Consider the following 21,623-nt stretch of genomic DNA (forward strand, 5'->3'; position numbering starts at 1 on the left):
CCGATGGTGGCTACTGTTCCTATCAAACAATTCTCTTTTCCTTCGGCAATTTCTGCGGCAGTTTCTGTTTCTTTGGCGAGGCTTCTATGCATGAAACAATTCTCTTTTCCTCCGGTATTAGAGGATGCTCCTATAATTTCTGCACCTGCCAAAGTTTTGATAGATAAACAATCCTTTGTTTCCAAGTTCACTCCGGGGTATTCGCGGAGAGCAAAGGAAAAAGAAGCTAAACAACTGCATAAGAAAAAGGTGCTACTCGGGTGAAGGGCGAGACGAAGTTCGCGATGAAATCTTGTGGAGGGAATGAGGAAAGTCTTTTGATTGCCATCGATGAGGAGGGAGCTCAAGACTTTTATGCTCCAAAGGTCAAGGGAAAGAGGGAGCTCAAGAATTTGGAATGTTTCCTTAACTTTGAGGCTAAGGAGGGTGGCTCGAGTAGGGTTAGGGATGTGGGGTGATTCTGTGGTGTTGTTGGGTTCTGTGGGTTAGCCTTTGTGTAGGGTGTTTCTTATGGGTGTTTGTTGGGTGGTTCTTTGTGGGTCTCTTGTAGGTGCTCATTGGGAGCTTAAGGCTTTTCTGGGTGTCTCTAGGCGCTCTCTTTATATGCTTCTTGTGTATTAGGGTTGCGCCACATTGGCATTTTGATATATACAACAATTACTATTAAAAAAAAAATGAATATTTTGCAAAGTTATGGCAACCATTGATGCAGTTCAAGTTGAAGACACCGCAAGCACAAGAAATTCTATAATATATGAGGGTTGGGGAATTGCAAAAGGCATACTGGACAATGTTAAAAAAACACCACTATAAGTAACATTGAATGGTATAAAATAGGGAAAACTTCACTTTGGCCTCCTGAACTTCCATTCGATTTTTCAAACCCCAATGAACTTCCAAATCTCTCATTTTAGACCCCTGAACTTTCAATTACTCTCAATGTGGACCCCTCCGTCAGATTTTAAACATTACATAACGTTTATACCCCTGACTTTTGTATAAAATTTTAACTTCCAAAACGTTGTTTTATTTTTGAAAAAAATGAAAATCAAGGACACTTTGGTCTTTTTTTTTTGTATTTTTAATGGCTAAAATTAACGAAAGGGATCTAATTGAGAGTAATTGAAAATTCAGGGGTCCAAAATATATGAGAGATTTGAAAGTTTAGGGAAAGTTGTAAAATCGGGTGAAAGTTCAGAGGGTCAAAGTGAAGTTTCTCCTATAAAATAATTAATCATTGTAAGTTTTGTATGGCATGAAGATTATGAGCGATTTTTTTCCTCACTATGAAAATAGCACTCCAAAGTACTAACAGGAAAACAATGTAGTTAGTCAACCTTAGGGGTCATACGATTTTAAAAAGCTACCATTTTTATGGGAATCACTGATTTTTACATTACAAATAGCAATGATAGTTGTTGAAAGAGCATACCCAACTAGGAAAATTGGCGCAACAAATTTATCTCGCAGTGGGTTTTGCCAGTCGGATTAGAGTAGATAACTACTACACGCATTTCATGCTAATTTTGTTCTCAGCTAAACAATATTTAACTGAAGAAAGAAACAAAGAGAATTCATAAAACTCAAACGTTATTAACTGGTGTACATAATCAATCAATTGAAATAATTAATTACTCTAACAATGTTTTTGCTAAGAGTAGAAACAAGTGGAGGAGCAACCACCCAAAAAAAGTAGATTCATTTGCCACACAAAAGAAAGCGGACCAAATAGTAGAGCCCACCCAAATTAAATATTTTTACCTTTTAGCTGAGGAGAAGGAAGATGAGTTGCTGAAGTAGTCTGCCGCCGACAACCCTCGACTCCCGGAGGCCAACCCCCGACTCCCAGAGGGCTGGGGCTATTTGGTTGCTCTTCGTTCCACCGCCAATCCCTTTTACTTTCAAACGATGTACTCAAACACAATGTACAATTTTCTTCTTTTTGGAGGTATAAAACGACGGTCGTATTACGCAGTCAAATCAAAACGTTTCGTTGAACGTCCTAAGAAGTATGCCTTGTCGTATAGGTCTTTAGACTTGCCGGTATTGATATGAGGGGGGTGAAAATGATGCTCTCTATTTTAAAGAAAATTGAGAAGAACTGGATAGGCAAAACAAGTGGGTAAAATAGTCTTAAAATTGAAAAGACCATTTTACCCTCTTATATTGTACTAAGCGATTCCTCTTAAAAACCAAAAACAAAGTGGACATTTGCCAAGGCCACGCCTTGGGTTTGGACTAACACATGACCAATTGTGGATGGGTCTAGTGAGTGGTGACCCATGGTCAGTCGTTGGTCTGGTTTTTTTTTTTTTGTTGTTTTTAGTTTGTATTTTTATAAATTTTCATGTCCGACAACGTCAACTCCGGATAGACAACCCCACGACCCGCTATAGTACCCAAAACCAACCCCTCGTCTGTATCTTCAACAATGATGTGTGGAGAACCCACCAACAATAAATATGGATCCGAAGAAAGACACTGATGGGATTCAGGACCGAATCTGGACCTAAACCCAGGTCTAGGCCGATTTCCGGATCAATAACCGGATCCGAAACATGACCCATGCCAGGATCGGAAATAGGATCCAAAACCGGATCCACAACACTATCCAAACCCGGCTCCCCCAAAATATCAACACTACGCCGCTTTACCATCAGCTTTGGGCTTCAATTGCATACCATCCAGCAGATCCAGTAAACAGTTCCACACGAAAAAACCCTAGGAACTTCTTCACCCAGCAATTGACGAAAAAACCCTTCATCTTTTTCCTCCTCAACGTTGATACTGTTGCCGCCAGCAAAACACCATTCTTCTTCTTCTTCTTCTTCGGCAAGATCTGCTGGTCCAAGGTCGCCGGCTTCTCCAAATCATAGCAGCCCACCGCTATACACAGCTCATCTCCGCTGCTTCCCTTCACAAGGCCGACCGAGACCTAGAACACGTCGAGAAGGCACAAGGACAAACACTTCACCTCAACACCTAACGCCATTCGTAACACATCCACAAACGTCCGCCTAGAAGAAAACCCCACCAAAGAGGAGACCTTAGGATCCAACGATACTAAAGGGTACAAGTTAAGTTTCCTCTACCTTTAAAGTTAACCAAAATATATATATATATATATTTTAGAAGTAGAAAAAGCAAAAAGTGCTGCATCGGGGTGGTGCGACCACCCCCAATACCAATCGATAGTGGCCACAACCAACCCTCATGGCTCATGGGTAATCTCAACCACACTTGATGGCACATAAGGGGTAAACGTGACCACCCCAAATGGTATCAGGGGTAGTCCAACAACCTCAACGAATGGGTGGCCAATTAGGGGCAGACCCACTTGGATGCGTGGGAGGTCGAGTGTCCCTCCAAAAGTTTCAAATTTTTCCTTAAAATATGTTATTTTTATAAATTTGTCCCTCCAAAATAATGTTTTTGCCTCCCCTCAAAAATTTTCTTTTAATTTTATTCCCTCTTTTTTTATGAAGAACAGAAAATACCCTTCAATTTGTTTCCTCAAAATGCAGTTTTTTTTTTTATTTGTTTATTTATTATTATTTTTATTTTTTGGTGGTGGGAATTGTCACTTTCAGCTCTAGACATGCACCTCTTTATAGACTGCAATTGACTGATTGGAAATACAACATTTTACCCTTCTTCTTTTTTTTTAATTTTTTTATACCACTGCCGTGCTATTACATGAGTATACTTTTGTAATACAACCAAGACAATGAAATCTTCGATATAATTGTGTTTAGGAACAAATCCTTGGCTGATGTGTCTACTTCTAAATCCCAAAAATATTTGAGAGGTCCAATATCTTTTGTAGCGGCCCAATAATTATGCCTAATATAATCATATGGAGAGCTACTAATCTAGTTTCTCAAACTTAATTACAACCACACTTCTAGTAAAACACTAGAACACAAAGCAAACAGAACTTAAAAAAAATTAAAACTCTCACCACTCTCTTCATTCTCTCTTTTGCAATTTTTTTTTGTTTTTCTTAATTAGCTTGAATCTACACGCCTCTCTGATTCACCATTCTAAAGCACTCATTAACCTTATAGAAAATTTTAAAATGCCCCCAAAATATATGTTTTTATGAGATAACTCTTCTAAATTTAATTTTTTTTTCCTCGTCCCCCTTATCTAAAAGTTTAGTTCCACCGCGTTACCCTGGCACCAATGGCTTATATATATATATATATATATATATATATATATATATATATTACATTGGTCAACTTGTAAGAATTCAATATATATTAAATGCTAATTAACAATAACATTAGCAGCGGAAATAGTTTAATATATATGTACCTCCGGCCATTGCTTTGCTTAAGTGACTTGAAGAACAACTCCACAGCAACTAAACTAAAAAATTAAAAATATTGAGAGGTTCTTCTGACCTATGCTTACCAGTGAGTGCCAATTGATGGAATACACATGTCTTATTTATAGGTAGGTCAGGGGACCCTCAATTAGAGCTGTTACCTTAATTATTCCTCCCATCAAGGAATAAAAATCAAATCAATACAGCTAATTGATTCCACAAAAATAAAATCTTTAATGAAATCAAATACTCGTTCCACAAGAATTAAATCAGTGCTTTAATTCAGAATATTTGATTGGAATCAAATACTTGTTCCACAAGAATTAAATCAGTAATTTAATTCAGAATATTTGATTTACACAATAAGCTTTAATTGGAATAAATTATTGAACACCGCAATTTTATAATTACAATAATATATGTGACATAAGGGACATACTTTAAATGAAATTTCTTACACAACTTTCTTGCAAGCTAGAGGATTGATTTTACTTGCTTTATGGGGCAAATTAATTACCTCAAATCCTCCCCTCTCCTGCTTTGATTAGAAAATAATAATAATAATAATTACCACAAACCCTACGTGCGATGAACCTAGCTTTATCAACAAGCCTTGTTCCATGCACGTCCAAGACCAACATTTTCCCACAAACTTTCTTGCGAGCTAGAGGATTGATTTTACTTGCTTTATGGGGCAAATTAATTACCTCAAACCCTCCCCCTCTCCTGCTTTGATTAGAAAATAATAATAATAATAATTACTTCAAACCCTACGTGCGATGAACCTAGCTTTATCAACAAGCCTTGTTCCACGTCCAAGACCAACATTTTCCCACAACTCTCCCACATTCTGCTTCGTTTGCGGTACATTCATTCATGCAGCGACGACACTACGCAATCTCAAGCAAGAACATCCTTTTTAGTTTACGAAAAACTCAAGTTAAGAAAGAATTTAAAAAAAAAAAACACGCACACATACAAAATTTTCGGGTGTTTATAGAAAGTATTGTCACAAGATTACATCTTAATTAAGAATTGTACGCATTCCATAATCTACTAAAAAAGATAACCAAATCTCAAATATTTGATTACTGAGAAACAATTATAAAAAATATTCTATATATTCTCACAAACCCGTGAAGCACATTATTCCCATTGACTTGTATTCATTTATATTATATTAATGCAAGCAAAGTAATTAGTGGGTTTCCATATATGCAGAAATGCCATTGCCACCGGTATATGTGCCGGTGTTTGCGTGCTTGCGTGCGCGCACGTATGGCATGCTTTTCAGCTCTCTAGCTAAAAGTCTAAACAAAAATGTCATACGCGCTTAAACACCACTGAAAGTCAAACTGCTTGGTCGTGGATCGAGTTTTAGATCAGATTTAGAAGCCCCAAAGCATTAATTAAGCATTGACTCAGATTTTAAATTCCGTACAGCATTTACTTGAAGCATCTGATCACATAGCCCATATTCCCGGCCCCTACAACTTGAGATTAAACAAAAGAAATCCCACCTGTTGAAATCTATAAGAAGAGCCAGAGAGAAGAGAGGAGGATCAATCGCTAGTGCTACAGTACTACTACACTACTAGACAGCTAGCTAGCAATCCTTGCATTGAAGATCAGCAGAGTGATGGAGATGAGGTGGAATGGGTTATTCATGATCATTGTGCTACTCTTTGTATCTAGTGCTGCACATGCCAAAACAGAAAAAATCAAAGTAGAAACAAAGACCTGTCCCACTCGAAGGAGCCCATGCTTTTACAAGAAGATGAAGTGCCCAGCTGAATGCCCAACATCATATCCAAAAGACCCCAAAGCTAAAGTTTGCTACATCAACTGTTATTCACCCATATGCAAAGCAGAGTGCAAAAGTACGTAATTAACACTATCATCATCATATCATTTTTCACTTCAATTCATATTTATTTAAATTAATCATCACAAATTTTATATAGAACGCAAACCAAACTGCAATGCTCCCGGAGCAGGATGCCAAGATCCCCGCTTCATTGGTGGAGACGGCGTCGTTTTCTACTTCCACGGCAAGAGCAACGAGCATTTCACCCTAGTTTCCGATCTCAACCTCCAAATCAACGCCCGCTTCATTGGCCTCCGCCCGGCCGGCCGAACCAGAGACTACACATGGATTCAAGCCCTCGGCGTTCTCTTTGACTCCAACACTTTCTCCCTCGAGGCCGCCACGGCGGCGACATGGGATGATGAAGTTGACCATTTGAAATTCTCTTACAATGGGAATGAGTTAACCGTACCACAAGGCCATCTCTCTGTATGGAGAAGCCCTGAAAACGACGTCAGAGTGGAGAGAACATCGGAAAAGAATAGCGTCACTGTCATTTTCCCGGAAGTGGCGGAGATATTAGTCAATGTCGTGCCTGTAACACAGGAAGATGACAGAATCCACAACTACCAGATTCCTTCAGACGACTGCTTTGCTCACTTGGAGGTTCAATTCAGATTCTACGGCTTGTCCTCCAAAGTTGAAGGAGTGCTTGGGCGGACTTACCAACCGGATTTCGAGAATCCGGTGAAGCCAGGGGTGGCAATGCCGGTTGTCGGAGGTGAGGACAAGTACAGAACCACATCACTTCTCTCATCGGATTGCAAATCTTGTGTTTTCTCTCCGGCTGAAGTTTCGGACCAGGAGGAGTCGGAGGACTCGTCGGTGATGCAGCATGGCATGCTAGACTGCACCGGTGGAGCTACCGGTGGAAATGGAATCGTTTGCAGGAAATGAGTCTCAAAATTTGGCGCATCTTTAAACAATAAAATTAAGGTTTATGTTTCTTCAATTGCATGAGTGGCGAGGTTTTTAGCTCTCTCAATTTAGTAGATTGTTTTACAACTATTGTGATAGTAAAAATCATCTAAGTTGCATTACAGTCTATTAAATAGCATTATTCTTTTCTATTTATTTTGACGCATTATTTTGAATTTATGGTCACACGTTATGAGTGTGTGTGACCTTTTTCTTTTGTTTGCTTCCTTCCATGTAAAAGTATGCAGTCTTCAAAGTAATTTGAATGCATTTTCTTTCAGAATAAAATTACTTCAAAAAGAATGAAAATTCATGTGTGCTTATTAAGAAGCTACATAGAGATAAAGAAATGCTAGATGTCTTGATGTTCTTATGATGTTACGTGCATGGATATTGTTTTCTAGAAAAACAAAAGAAAAAAAAAAATTTCTAATAAGAAAAAAAAAAACTTATTTCATTAGTCCCTCAGCTCATATTTTTTTTTTTAGAAAACAATATTCACGTAGGATCAGGAGAACACTAGGAGGAAATGTATCATGTCTCTTAGAGATAACATATATATTAAAGTCAAAATAGCAGCGAGAAAAGGCATATATAAGAAGCTTTAGAGCGAGATCTGATCAATGGATCTAGTCTTGAAGATGGAAAATTATCATAACCTTGATATTAATTCAACCTTGCCAGCATGCAAGGAGACAATTTTCTTTTAACCAATCTTAAACATAGGAATTCAAGAACTTATATGTTTCCTAAATAGGCTAAATTCACTTAAGTGTATAGTTTTATTACGTCCTAACTAGTAAACAAATGTATCTTGGTTGGTGCATGTACAGAATCCAAACCTGCGAGGATTCGGACAGTAGCTGATCATGCGAAGAATAAAAAAAAAAGGGAAAGAAATAGAAATTAAACCCCCTTCCAACGCCCCTCCTTTTCTTTTTGTTCTTTTTTTTTTTTCTTTTTTTTCATCCATGGTAGAAAGAGAAGAGACGATTGAAGAATAATATAAAGAGAAATTATTGGTGTTAATAATTTGCCCATATTTTGTATTGACTTACCCAACGCATACTTACAAGTTTTGCTAGCTAGTTACATATATGAACTTATTTTAAAATATTGAGAAGCATATATATATATATATATATATATATATATATACATCATTGATCAACGAGATATAGAATTCATCAATCAGTGTACATCTGTCCAATTAAGTTGTCAAACGCAAACTAATCAAATTAAAGTACTAGAATGTCTTATAACTTATATATATGTGTTGCCTTACTCGGCCGGCAAGCCCAAGAACAACACTACAGACACGAAATTATAACCTTAAACATCTCAGATTGCGAATATTCCAGCAACCAAAGGAATTGAAGCCTTTAATTTCTACCATTGAAAGTCGTCCTGCGAGTTGCAGAGTTCTTATATCAGAAAAGAAGCCGCCCACAAAGCATTGACCAAGATGTAAATTCCCGCAAAGCATTTAAATATGCAACTTGGCCCATGTTCCCCACTCCAACTTGAGCTAAAAAATTAAAAAAAAAAAGAAAAAAAAGAAAAAGAGATTTCTTGGAGGAGAAGATACGTGTTGCCCTAAAAACAAATAGATATCAGAATACTTCAAGCCGCATCGCAAGGTTGGTTTCCTTTAGATGATATTAATTTGTCCCCATTAAATCTGTGTAATTGGTGTGTAATATTAGTTCAGCAAATTCATTTTCTAGATATAATGAAGTCTTTATCTTTGTTCATTTTGCTTCTGTAACCGACTTGTGCAGCCTCTTAAGAGGACCGAGTCACTTGTTTAACTTATTTCCTATCTTTTATAATTATTTTCGCATTGTTTTAATTTGTTTTGGGTCTATTGTTTGGAAGTCCACATCTTTTTCGTTTTTAGGATCCTCCATTTCTTCCTTTCAGATCAGGAATAGAAATAATCATTTTCTGTAACTATTTCCTTATTTATTTATTTATTTATTTAAAAAAAAAATTACATAGATTACGATATAAATCAGGGCTTTTGTGCCCTCTAATAGAAAATAGGCACATCAATATGAAATACCAAAACTAATTAACAGTACTCGTGAGTCCTAAATTTCTTGCTTTTTCTTTGTCTAATTTCTCTCTTTAGAAATGTGAAAGTCGGTAAGCGGTGCTGGAGCATCAGGGCCAATGGCATTCAGCGGAGAAACGGGGGTTATTGTTCGGCAGCGGAGGAGGGGGGAGGCGGCGGCGTTTGATTCTCTTGAATGGGGGAATAGAGGATTTTGTCGGTGGGTCGAATTGTTGAAGAGATTAGTTTAAGATTTGGTATTTTCATGTACTGTACGTTTTGAAGGGGTGCTAAAACAGCATCATTCTTGTCAATTATGAATTAACGGACACCATTAATAATGTCATCTAATTCTGACTGTTAAATTGTACCATTAATAACTAATCTTAATCATTAGATTGCACTTGATTTAATCTTACGATCTATATTATTTGATCGTCAGATCATAAAATCACAGCCGTTCAAAAACTCAACGAGTCTACTCTTGTTCCTCCTTTCTCCCATACTTCATGCTAATCGTACAAGTGCACGTGGTATCGCTTCAAATCAATCTCGAGGAGTGAATTTGCATTAACAAATGTTTCCCTTTTCTTTCATTTAATACATCTCACAACTTTCGATAAAAACTAACAAAGCCCAAAATATATAATTTATTATTGATTTTAATAATCTTAATTTATAACAATACTTAATATTATTAAGATAATTCCAACAACATCCCACTTGTTAAATTCTATAAGAAGAGAGGATGATGAGTTGTACAACACCATCAATCCCTACATTGTTCTGGCATTGAAGAAGATGAGAGCTATGGAGATGATGTCAGGCAGGAATGGCTTATTCATCATTCTGCTTCTCTTTGTATCTGCTGCTGTACAAACCTACGGAGAAACAAAGACCTGTCTCAGCAGAAGGAGCCCATGCTTTCTCAAAAAGATGGAGTGCCCAGCTGAATGCCCAACAACAACATCACCAAAAGACCCCAAAGCTAAAGTTTGCTATATCAACTGTGATTCACCCATATGCAAAGCACAGTGCAAGAGTAAGACCATCATCGTATTTCACTACATATTTATCAGGTTAATTATATACTCATTGTCCTTCTTTTAAGTAGTAATTAGCAATTATGGATTGGTGTGTCGGGTTCAGGTCGATCGACCCGTCAACTTGTTAATAGGCAACTCTAACAAGACCTATTTAGTTAAATAGGCTATACTCTTTAATCCTTACAAGCACATGACCTGTTTAATAAATAGCATGTGTTGGGTGGATCCAGATACGATCCAAACACTAAAAAAAAGTTTTACCCTCAATCCCTCATATTTTGAAACCAAATAAAATATAAAATTATTACTCACAATTTTTCCTTTCTTTGAAATCAAATAAAAGATAAAAGGAAAAATTTCACTTTATATCTCTAAATTTTCTCGCGTTTTGAGAACACCATCACAAAATTTAAAAACTCTCAATTTACACCTCTAAACTTTCAATTTCAATCAATTGACTCCATCCGTTAGTTTTAACCGTTAACTTCTACCGAAAATGCCTAAAAAGACCAAATAATGACCTTTTGATTTTTTTTTTAATTTTTAATTTGAAATGAAAGGTAAATTAAATTTGAAAATTTATAAAAAAAGTTAGGGTATAAACATTGTTATTTTACTTTTTTTAACGTTTAAAATCTGACAGAGATGGTAAATTGATTAAAATTGAAAATTCATAGTTTAAATTGTAAATTGAGAGTTTTTAAAATTTAGGAAGTATTCTCAAAACGCACAATAGTTGATGGTCTAAAGTGAAGTTTTCTCGGATAAAATTATTACTCAATTTTTCTTTTATGATTATCATAGGACGCAAACCAAACTGCAATGCCCCCGGAGCAGGATGCTATGATCCCCGCTTCATTGGTGGAGACGGCATCGTTTTCTACTTCCACGGCAAGAGCAACGAGCATTTCACCTTAGTTTCCGATCTCAACCTCCAAATCAACGCCCGCTTCATTGGCCTTCGCCCAGCCGGCCGAACCAGAGACTATACATGGATTCAAGCCCTCGGCGTTCTCTTTGACTCCAACACTTTCTCACTCGAGGCCGCCACGTCGGCGACATGGGATGACGAAGTTGACTATTTGAAATTCTCTTACAATGGGAATGAGATAACCATACCACAAGGCCATCTCTCCGTATGGAGAAGCCCTGAAAACGACGTCAGAGTGGAGAGAACATCGGACAAGAACAGCGTCATCGTCATTCTCCCGGAGGTGGCAGAGATATCAGTCAATGTCGTGCCGGTGACAAAGGAAGACGACAGAATCCACAACTACAAGATTCCTTCAGATGATTGTTTTACTCACTTGGAGGTTCAGTTCAGATTCTACGACCTATCCTCCAAAGTTGAAGGAGTGCTTGGGAGGTCTTACCAGCCGGATTTCCAAAATCCGGCAAAGCCAGGGGTGGCAATGCCGGTCGTCGGAGGTGAGGATAGGTACAGAACCACATCACTTCTCTCATCGGATTGCAGATCTTGTGTTTTCTCTCCGGCCGGAATTTCGAACCAAAAGGACTCATTGGTGATGGAATATAGCATGCTAGATTGCACCGGTGGAGCCACAAGTGGAAATGGAATAGTTTGCAGGAAGTAAGTGTGAAATTTGGTTACATATTCGAATAAGAGTAATGCTCTAAGACTATAGTTTTTTTATTTTACAATTATTTCACCAACTGATAGTTTCAACCAATTTCAAGAGTTTTATTTTATTTTATTTTTTTAACCATGACTAATTCAAAGATTAGTTATGACACTTAATATCTCAGGACTTTCTAGCATTACTCTTTTAAACAATATGTTTATTTTCTTCAATGAGTAGTGTTAAAAATCACACATCTATTTTATTGTGCTGAAATGCATGAAAGGTCTATAAACAAGTTTAAATTCTTATTATTTGTTGTGAGCTTGATATATTATTAGGAATAATTAAACTATCTATCAAAAAAAAAAAAAATAATAATTAAACTATTGTTTTTTAAAAATAAATTATTTTATTATTGTACAAACTACGGATAGATCCAACATCAAATTATTCCCCTTTTTTTCTTTTTTTTTTTAAGTCCACATTATATATTCGGAATTTATGTTCACATGGCGTGACCCTTAATTTTCTTTCATTTGCTTCCTTCCACATAAAATTAGAATTTGAATGCATTTTCTTTCCAAAACAAAATTACTTCAAAGAGAATAAAAATCTGGATGTAAAATCATGTATGCTCTCATTAATTAAGATGCTATATTAAATTCAAATAGCAACGAAAAAAAAATAAAAACAGCAGAACCTTTAGAGACCTCGTTCTCCTTTTAGCATTACTCTTTGATCCAAACAGTTAATTAAGATTTGAAAATCTACATCACAGTTTAAGTCATGTACTTGAAGAAGAAAAAAATTCACTATCGACTTTTTCAAACCATCTGGTCTATTTTTGCTATCAACTTTTACTATTCAATTTTAATATATTTGTTATTCTCTCTCCAAAATCTGTATTTTTCTGAACGGTCATATTTTTAAAACTGTCCCTTTCTCACCGGTCAGATTTTAAAATATTTGACTTTTCCTAACACAATATTTTTCAAATGAGCCATGATTCAGAGCACGCGAGTGCTCAAAACGCCAAGGCATCAAATTTTTTTTTTAATATTTTAATTAAAAAAAAAAAAAAAAAGATTTACCGGCGTGCTATTTATCTTCACCCTTTTCAAATGGTTATATTTTTAAAATTTTGCCTTTTCCTAACAATCATTTTTAAAAAAATATTAGTCTTTTCCAGAGTTCATATGCTTCAAATATAAATAAGATTATTTCCTCTCAAATTTTCATTCACCTCAACCCAAGTTTTTTTTTCAATTCAATTTTTTTTTTTTTTCTCTTATTTCCTTTTAGAACTCGCTATTTTTTTTTTTTTTCCTGCAAAATGCTTCTTAATGACTCTGATAGTGAGTTAGAGATAATTATTGGCCCTATGGAAGAAGAAATATCAACATCACATTGTTGTGCTACTTACCCAACATCGTAAATGCATTAGACGTAATCATTTGCAAGGCCACAAACTTGTTCTTGACAATCTTGCTAAATCACTAGTTTATCCTCCTAGAGTATTTTCGAATGAGGCTTTTGATAAGGCGTTCCCATTTTTTCTGTATTCATCGTCCAAAGAAAAGATAATGCTAGAAGACTTGGTTTATCTTCCCTTCAAAAGATTACTACAGCATACAGATTAGCTTATAGAGTTCATTCATAGCCATCATCACATTAGAATCCAAAAAACTCATTTTATAGGGGTGAAAATGTAGCAAAATAAACAATGATCGAAGGCCTGAAGAAGCTACTATCAAAATAAAGTTACATGCAAACAACAAAAAATGGTGACTAGTTGCTTGACTCTAGCTTCTCAAGGATATCCATTTGGCGTTGACCCCAATATTTTTGTTGTATTTGCGACATTCCACTTGTATCAATCTTCATTATTCTCTCATCCCGATCCAATCGTTGCAATCGAAGCTTTTCTCTTTCCATATTCATTTTCTCCTCCTCAATACGAAGTATACGTTCATGGTCCAACTGGTCCAAGCGAAACTTTTCCCTTTTCATATTCATTTTTTCCTCCTCAATACGAATTATCTCTTTTCCTTGAACACGCACTTCCTCAAGAATTTCCATTTTCTTCCTCAAGAATACCACAACATCTTCATAGGAACTCTCTTTTCTCTTTCGTTTTGTCTTTTCGGCTTTCTTGTTTGTTGGTTTCTCAAAGTCTACATTGTTATCATGCAAGGCATCGTCCCTCCCAGCTTGATTTATCGAATCTGACGTATGAGGAGTGAGACTAGAAGATGTTGTCATAGATGATCTTCTTTTCTGTTTTCCTTGGGGGCATGCTGCAACCATTTTGGTACTTTTCAGTATAACAAAACAGTAAGTTATGCTTCAGGAGTTACTTCTCTATTGGTCTTTATTAATGATGGTATGTTATTCAAAACAAAGTTATTGCTCAAAATGGTATCGGTGCATTGGGATTGATCCAGTCCTAAGTATTTCATTCTCGCCCATGGTATCCATACTCACAAACTCTCGTGACTGCAACCAGAAATTATAGAGACCATAGCCATCTGCCTAGAAATGTGAATCACAACAAATCGTTTAAAAGTGAACTAACAAATTTACGCCCACATTGCAAAAGGAGTGGCATCATTGCAATCACCAGGAGCATGTCTCCTTGATTTGAAGTAAGAAATACCGTCTCAACATTCCCTTAAAACTCTAATAAGGAACGAGGGAACTTTTACAAGAGCCATTTCAAAAGTTGAGCTACAAATTCTAATGTTCTTGTAAGAACTGAGAATATGGAATTTTAGATGTCACTACTCATGATGCAACACAAACAAGCCTCTATTAGCAATATTCTATTTTTACTGTTTCGGAAAATGAATAAATGTCACTACTCTTATTGCCAAAATTAATCATGACTAAATGATATTTAGAAAAATTCTCAACCTTTGAATAAAATAGAAACTTTTGGCGATTGATCTCAATAAAATGCTACCTGTCTAAATTATAATCCAGAGATTATTAAAAAAATTAAAAAAAAGGAAGTAAATGAATGTATGCCAATAGGATCAAAACCAAAATTGAGTATTGATGAAGCATAACATAAAGTAGTGCTTAAGCAAATGAAAATCCACTTAGTGAAAACCAATCAAAATCTACTCAAACCTCTGTGCAATTCAAAAACCCAGCTTTCTCCGAGAAATATCGTCAAACAGGTAGTGTGCAGCTTGAGCCTTAAGACCAAAATGAAAGATGCAGCACAAAAACATATATGAATTCTGTGAAAAATGGAGAGAAAGAGAAATGACTCTAATAGTCTATATAACTGAGGATTCTCTTTCACACCTTTCAATATCATTACCAGATAAGACGAAGAATCGAGAAGAAGAGAACACTCTAAATTTGTTCGATTTCATTTTCTGCTGTAGCTATATACGGTTTAATCTATACTTGGGTGTTTCTCTTTTTCAATCGATTTTCACCGACCCAGTTGATTATGATCTTCTGGGTCTTCTTTGTTTTGGAAAATTAAGCCTCTGATGTGGTGAAATTCCTGGAATTTCAATGAAAAACTCAGACTTAAGCGTTTGTTTGGTGAAAAATGGGAGTGTGACTCTCTGTGAAACCGTATATAGCGACATCACACAACAATTTCCCGTAAATTATGCTCAAATGTACAACTAAAATGACTCTAATTTTGTCAAATTTGCCTTGCACAGATGGAGAGAAAGGCAAGTCGTTGTTACCTCAAACAATCTCGAACTCACTGTCAAAGTCGCGGGAGCGGTCGGTGGAGGAGCGGGCGACGGAGCTAAGGCGGCCTGACATGGAGTAGCGGTGGTGAGGTGCTTGACGGCCTTCTTTGTGTAAAGGACGAAATGAGAAAATCGGTTTAAAAAAAGTGTGGTTGATCTTCAAACTCGTCTCTCTTATGGAAAGAAATTTGCTATAAATTGATTTTTAGTTAATTTAATAAAATAACTATTAAACTGATTTTGTTTCTTACAATAAGGCATCTGTCTCATACCGCATATCATATTTTTTTTAAATATATATGAGAAATGTTAGGCCTTTTTTTAATTTCTATTGGTGATTTTAAAAACAAAATCACAATTAAGAGAATATCAAAAAAATAAGTAGAGAACACTTAACAATAGAATAATTGAACCACCCTTAATGGTTAAATCACCCGTTAGGAGGTGGCTCCCAACTTTTTTTATAAAGTTTTTTTAAACCAATGTGGTGCTAATATGGATTAAAAGTAGTAATGCCACTATCAAGTATTAAAAGCAGCTGAATAGGACACATTAAGAGGCAAATGGGGGCAGGCGTTGCTTTTTTAGAGATGTTGATGTGTTTTTCGTTAAAATTATTGGCGAAGATGGGGAAAAGTGTCATCTTCATATTTAAGTTCAAAGACAGGTATTATCAACGACACTTATGAAAATGAAAATGAGCAATATTGAGAATTTGTCGAGCACTGTATCATCGAGGCATTTGCATGGAGGTAATTTTTAAGCCAATTTTATTGCAGGGCTAGCCAAAATAACCATTGGCTAGCCCAATGAGAATGCATGCTCCAGGTGCTTTGATTTCACACCACGAGTGCTTGAACTTTCCAGATAGGTTACACGCCATTTTAGAAATAAGAAGCTCCTGGAAATCTTATTTCCCCCTGTAATGAGTCCCTGGTAAGTGCAGGACTCAAATGGTAGAGCTGCAAATTAGAAACATGAAGTAAACGAGCTTTAATAAAACATGGCAAGTCAATTTGACAAGAGAGATCAAAACCCTTATTTTTCTTTACTCATTTTTGTGAACATCAAAGTCATAAATGCAAATACAATTTATATAAACTTGTGTGAAAAAGAAACCCATATAGATTTATACCAATACAACAATACACTTTTTATGGTACCTAACATGCAATTTCTGATGGATCAATCAGTACCCACCACTCAACTATATTACAAGCTAAATAAATTATAAATTATGGAAGAAAAATTGAGGTAAAAAGAAACAATGAAACTAGGAAGTAAGCTTCAATCATTCACTCAGGGTCTTTTTCAAGTACTCTCCTCGCCAAGATGACCATTTGCCAATACCTTTCACAGGACATCTGGTGGACAAGATCAGAATAAATGGAAGTCTTTTACTTCTCATCTTCCACGAGGATTTACTAACTGAGAGAATACAGCACTTGTGGCAGCATCTTCTCCATCATCATCTGTACCGGAGTTCACCCCGTCAACCATACTTACGCTGTTATCAAATGGTTCAAGTGGGGTCAATGGGATTCCTGGAATGTGGTTTGTGCTGTTATCTTCAGGTTCCATGAGTGCAGATGAGGTCTCCTCAAGCTGAAGTGCGTATTCAAGATTCCACAAGACATCTCCCATTGATGGCCTGTCCACCCCATGCTCGGCCAGGCACTTCTCAGCCGTCTCCCCAAACTTCTTTAGAGAAGCCGGATTCACCTTCCCGACCAGATTTGGGTCCATGATATGATCCAGCATGCCCTTCTTTTGCCAGCTCATCGCCCATTCTGCTATGTTGACTTGCTCTCTAGGGAGTACAGGGTTTAAAGCCGGCCTTGTGCAGAGAACTTCCATTAGAACTACTCCGAATGAATACACATCTGATTTTTCTGTAAGCTGTTGCCTTCTAAAGTATTCAGGGTCAAGGTAACCAAAACTTCCTTTAACTGCTGTACTCACATGGGTCTGATCTATAGCTGGACCTGTTTTTGAGAGGCCAAAATCAGCAACTTTGGCCACAAAGTTCTCGTCCAAGAGAATGTTGGTTGTCTTCACGTCTCGGTGAATTATGCTTTGAGCTGCACCAGTGTGGAGATAATGGAGCCCCCTTGCAGCACCAATGCAAATTTCAAGCCGTTGCTTCCATGGTAGAGATGGAAGATCTGTTCCGTACAAATGGCTTCTGAGGGGTCCATTAGCCATGTATTCATAGACCAGAATCATTTCTGACCTTTCATCACAATAGCCAATAAGAGACACAAGGTGGCGATGGCGGAGCTTGGATAACATCTCAATCTCGGTTCGGAATTCAGCAATACCCTGTTCAGATCTGGGGTTTCCTCTCTTAACAGCTACTTTTGTCCCATCCTCTAGGGTTCCCTTGTAAACCCTCCCAAAGCCACCTACCCCAAGAAGTAGACGCTCATCAAACTTGTTCGTTGCATCCAGGATTTCTTGGAACATGAAGAGCCGACCAAGACTGGTGGAAGATAATGAAATGCAGCTAGCTGTTGCACTCTTTTGGGAAGTTGTGGACATCTTTGTCATGGTCTGAGAATTTCCATATAAGGGCAAAGGAAGCCATGGATGCCCTTGTTGAGGAGTCTTGGACTTGTGGGCCACCAGGCAACAACAACACAAAACAATTAGTGCCATGACAGCTACAGCTCCTACGATAGAACCAACTATGATACCTATACTGATCTTCTTTGAGGGTGAACTAGGAAGGAAACTCTCAACAGACAAAAGGCCATCCAAGCTCCCAGCTTTATTGCTGATTTTCATAATCTCCAGCCCATTCATAATTGCATTTCTGGTATCAGCCATAATATCCGGACCAACACTAACAGTCAAAGTATTTGAACCCGCCGAGGAGTTGGAAACAAAGTCTCTATAGTATGGAATATTCAAGTCAGTAGTAAGGGAAGATAGATCAAGACTCCCAAGAGCAATATCGGAATTTATGAAGAGATTGAAAACTAGACTGTTTAGAGACTTGCTCACAATATCACAGAAATGCACCCGAACAAGATACATAAAGCTTGGATCAACAGAGAAGACCCAAGTTATGTTGAAGTTCACAATGGCTACATTAGGATCCTCCATCATTTCAGCAGTGGCATACACCAAATTCGGTGCTACTTCAGGGGTGACACCAGCTGGATATTTTATGTTTGAAGGGCTGACTGAGACATTCGCTGCAGAACTGTTCACATGGAGGTACTTCACATCATTCTCCCAAGTCCTTCCAAGGGTATCATTTTGAGCTGTGAGCAGAGGACCGCCCATATTTAGCCGGTAAACGGTTTCAAGGGCAAGTTCAGACAGACCACTAACAGTAGAAGATGGATTTACAGCCAATGCCTGGTCAGGGAGCACCAAATCTGGGATAGAGACAACTTCAATTGCATTGATAAATGCAAATGAATTGTTGGAAGGAATGAAAGTGAGGGTCAAGGTATCTGAAGTCACATTGATTGCGTATTCCTTAAACATATAAGAACCATTGTAGTTCTTGAATGTGAAGTTGTTCAAGAGCACAATATTATCAGTGATGATGGACATTGAGGCAGAGTTCAAGTTTTGGCCTGATTTTGGAAGAGGGTAAAAGTAGAGGCGGACCCAATGCCGGCCTTCTTGCTCAATTTTAAATTTATAAGAACCCATGCCCACGAAAATTCGAGCAGATTGGTAGATGGGGGATGGAACACTAGAATTGGAACTAGAAACACTAGAATTGCCAGTTTTTAGGACAAGTGAAGAATGGTCGGAATCAGGAACAAAAGTTCGATCTTGGAAGGTGAAACTTTTTGAAGAACCGCAAGCAATTAAGTAGTTGTCAACAGGAGTGAATGAGGCACATGATCCATGACCCATAAACAGAACAATAGCCAGAATCAGAGGCACCAACTTCACTGCTTTCATCTTCACCATTTCTAAGATCTCAGATCCTAAAAGCCTAATAAACCAAAAGGACGCCTATCTCGTACAACCAAATTCAAAACTTATAAGACAACCTATCTTCCAATCCACTAAGATCTGAGAAAACCCAATTCCCAAATACCTCAAATATACCGCAAATAAAGCTATACAGTCCCAAATGCTACAAACCCAGCTTCAGCAGGTCCAGATCTATCTAACTCAATGTATAACCAAGGGACCCTCTATGACAAGGAACAAATGAAGTATTGATATATGTTAACGATACAAAATGATACAAAAACACAAGCTTTGCTCAAACATAGACCAAGCTCAAATAAGCCAGAAGCTCTCTGGTAGATATAAACAGACAAATTTAGACCATTACCTCATTCAGAGAGCAGAATGCAAAGCATCAATAAAGAATAAAATGGGTATGGAGCGAAGAGAATAACCCAGCGGATATTACAGGAATCCCACCATGAATGCCCATCAAGCGGAGCTTTTTAGTGAGCTGCCAACACCTTTTCCAGGCTGTAGATTAGACTGTCATTTGCAGTAAGAAGAGGACCCCACAAGAAGAAGAAGAAGAAGCAAAAGGATATGGAACTTCAAGCTCACAACAGTCCCATAAAACCAGCTGTTTTCTAAGGATTTTGTAGTTTGATTTTGATACTCAGAATCTCTGGAAAGATTGGAATAATATAACAGAAAACGCCACGAAAGTTACTACTGTGCTTTATTATTTTATTATTTTGTTAAAGACTTACAAATATTTAAAAGAATTTCCCTTTTCTCTTTTCGAGGCTAGCAACAATATAAGAAGAGAAAGAAAAGAATACAATTGTATATAGTATACCTGTTTCCGGCTCAGATTGCTTCGCTGGGGCCAAACATCACTGGGACCCGCTTCTACGCGGCTTTGAGAACTGGTAGGCATAGGAGGTGGAGTTGACGGCGTGAATTGACGGAGTTCGGTGCTTGTAGCGACTGTTTGGTGCCCTAGTTTAAAAGCCATTCAATGGCGTTACTCGCTTGTGGATTTTTGCTTAAACTATATATATATATATATATATATATATATAGTTTTTTGTAGTTTAAACTCAATTCGTTGGAGTTCGTCTCGCCACGATCAGAAGCTGTGACCGCTACCAGAGTTCACTTAGAACAATCAAAAGCTGCTGGAGTTTGCCAAACCAGTCAAAGATTTTCGGAAGTTGCTCACCATTTTCCAATATCACTCATTTTCTATACAAGTTAAACTTCAAAAATTATTTTACATATCCTAAGGAAATATTAGAAACACATAATAAACTCGTTTTTTTAAGGTTTTTTGTTTTTTTCAAACGAGCAAAAAAAAATATATTAACATACAATTCAAAACACTAATTGACATATTTATTCCTATTTTCTCAAAATGCAAACAAAAACATTTGGGAATTTCTTATGAAAACCTTACACAAATAGTTCTTGAAGATGACTGACCAATAAATTGTTTCAGTATTCTCAAATTCTTCAATTTCTTGGGGTAATAAGAAATAATTCTTTATGGACTCAAAATTATTTTATCACACTTACAAAAAAAAAAAATTATTTTATCACATCTCTTGCTGCCTCCTCATTTCCCCTCCCCCCTACTCCCCTCTTCTTTCCTCTCCCTCTCCTTCTTGTTTTTTTTCTTTCTTTATTTCAATTTTTTTTTTTTTTTTGGTTTTTTCAACTAGTCTAATTGCTCCGGCCATCCCTTTACTTAAGTTGTGCTGCCTTCGTCTGCCCTCCATCGCGCTGCGCCGCTCTTCGCCCTCCCGAAATTCGTTGAGTTTTAGATCTAGTTTTTCAAATATAGATTTAATTTCTTCAACCAGTTTCGCTTAGCCACGCGCTGGCCCACCGTGCTCCCCGGCTCCTCAGCTACCCATCAGCATAAAACAACTCCATCTCTTCCACCACGCGCTGACTAGTGCACTTCCCTCCCTCGTCCCGGTTGTTGTAGGTATTTGCTGACTTTTTTTATTTAGTTTTTTTTTTTTTTTAAATAAGGGTTTGACTTATCCTTAATTATATCTATTTTTATGAGCGATCTTTGGAATGAATGTTTTTATCTTGGCCTTTGAGTCAAGGAATATTTCGGTGTGAGGGTTTTACTCCCATGACCGAAAAAATAAAAGTTGAGAATA

The 21,623-nt window shown here is 37.1% G+C and overlaps 3 protein-coding genes and 1 non-coding gene across 4 annotated transcripts; 2 read left to right on the forward strand and 2 right to left on the reverse strand.

Moving 5' to 3' along the window:
- Positions 1–5,972: 5,972 nt before the first annotated feature.
- On the forward strand, positions 5,973–7,097 carry LOC132174496 (uncharacterized). Its single transcript, XM_059586145.2, has 2 exons — positions 5,973–6,213; positions 6,298–7,097. Exons 1-2 carry the CDS (start codon positions 5,973–5,975, stop codon positions 7,095–7,097), a joined length of 1,041 nt encoding a protein of 346 aa, XP_059442128.2.
- Positions 7,098–9,984: 2,887 nt separating this feature from the next.
- Positions 9,985–11,815, forward strand: LOC132173394 (Late embryogenesis abundant (LEA) protein-like protein). The gene is made up of 2 exons (XM_059584891.2): positions 9,985–10,216; positions 11,025–11,815. The coding sequence occupies exons 1-2, from the start codon at positions 9,985–9,987 to the stop codon at positions 11,813–11,815; spliced, it is 1,023 nt and encodes a 340-aa protein (XP_059440874.2).
- A 2,269-nt stretch (positions 11,816–14,084) lies between these two features.
- LOC132176136 (uncharacterized) lies at positions 14,085–15,581 on the reverse strand. The gene is made up of 3 exons (XR_015911766.1): positions 15,517–15,581; positions 14,936–15,003; positions 14,085–14,100 (listed from the first exon to the last, which is right to left on the reverse strand). It is a non-coding gene; the product is annotated as an uncharacterized LOC132176136 (transcript).
- A 971-nt stretch (positions 15,582–16,552) lies between these two features.
- THE1 (protein kinase family protein) lies at positions 16,553–20,170 on the reverse strand. Its single transcript, XM_059586316.2, has one exon. The coding sequence runs from the start codon at positions 19,459–19,461 to the stop codon at positions 16,930–16,932; it is 2,532 nt and encodes an 843-aa protein (XP_059442299.2). The 5' UTR covers positions 19,462–20,170; the 3' UTR covers positions 16,553–16,929.
- Between the last annotated feature and the right edge of the window lie 1,453 nt (positions 20,171–21,623).

The sequence above is a fragment of the Corylus avellana genome, chromosome 3 (assembly GCF_965113065.1).
Source record: "Corylus avellana chromosome 3, dhCorAvel1.hap1.2, whole genome shotgun sequence".
NCBI lineage: Eukaryota > Viridiplantae > Streptophyta > Magnoliopsida > Fagales > Betulaceae > Corylus > Corylus avellana.

Excerpts from the sequence above, each read along its gene's own strand:
- LOC132174496 (XM_059586145.2), top strand. The coding sequence starts at position 5,973 with ATGGAGATGAGGTGGAATGGGTTATTCATGATCATTGTGCTACTCTTT. Across the intron at positions 6,214-6,297 it reads ATGCAAAGCAGAGTGCAAAA|AACGCAAACCAAACTGCAAT; the intron begins GTACGTAATTAA and ends AATTTTATATAG.
- LOC132173394 (XM_059584891.2), top strand. The coding sequence starts at position 9,985 with ATGGAGATGATGTCAGGCAGGAATGGCTTATTCATCATTCTGCTTCTC. Across the intron at positions 10,217-11,024 it reads ATGCAAAGCACAGTGCAAGA|GACGCAAACCAAACTGCAAT; the intron begins GTAAGACCATCA and ends TGATTATCATAG.
- THE1 (XM_059586316.2), bottom strand. The coding sequence starts at position 19,461 with ATGGTGAAGATGAAAGCAGTGAAGTTGGTGCCTCTGATTCTGGCTATT.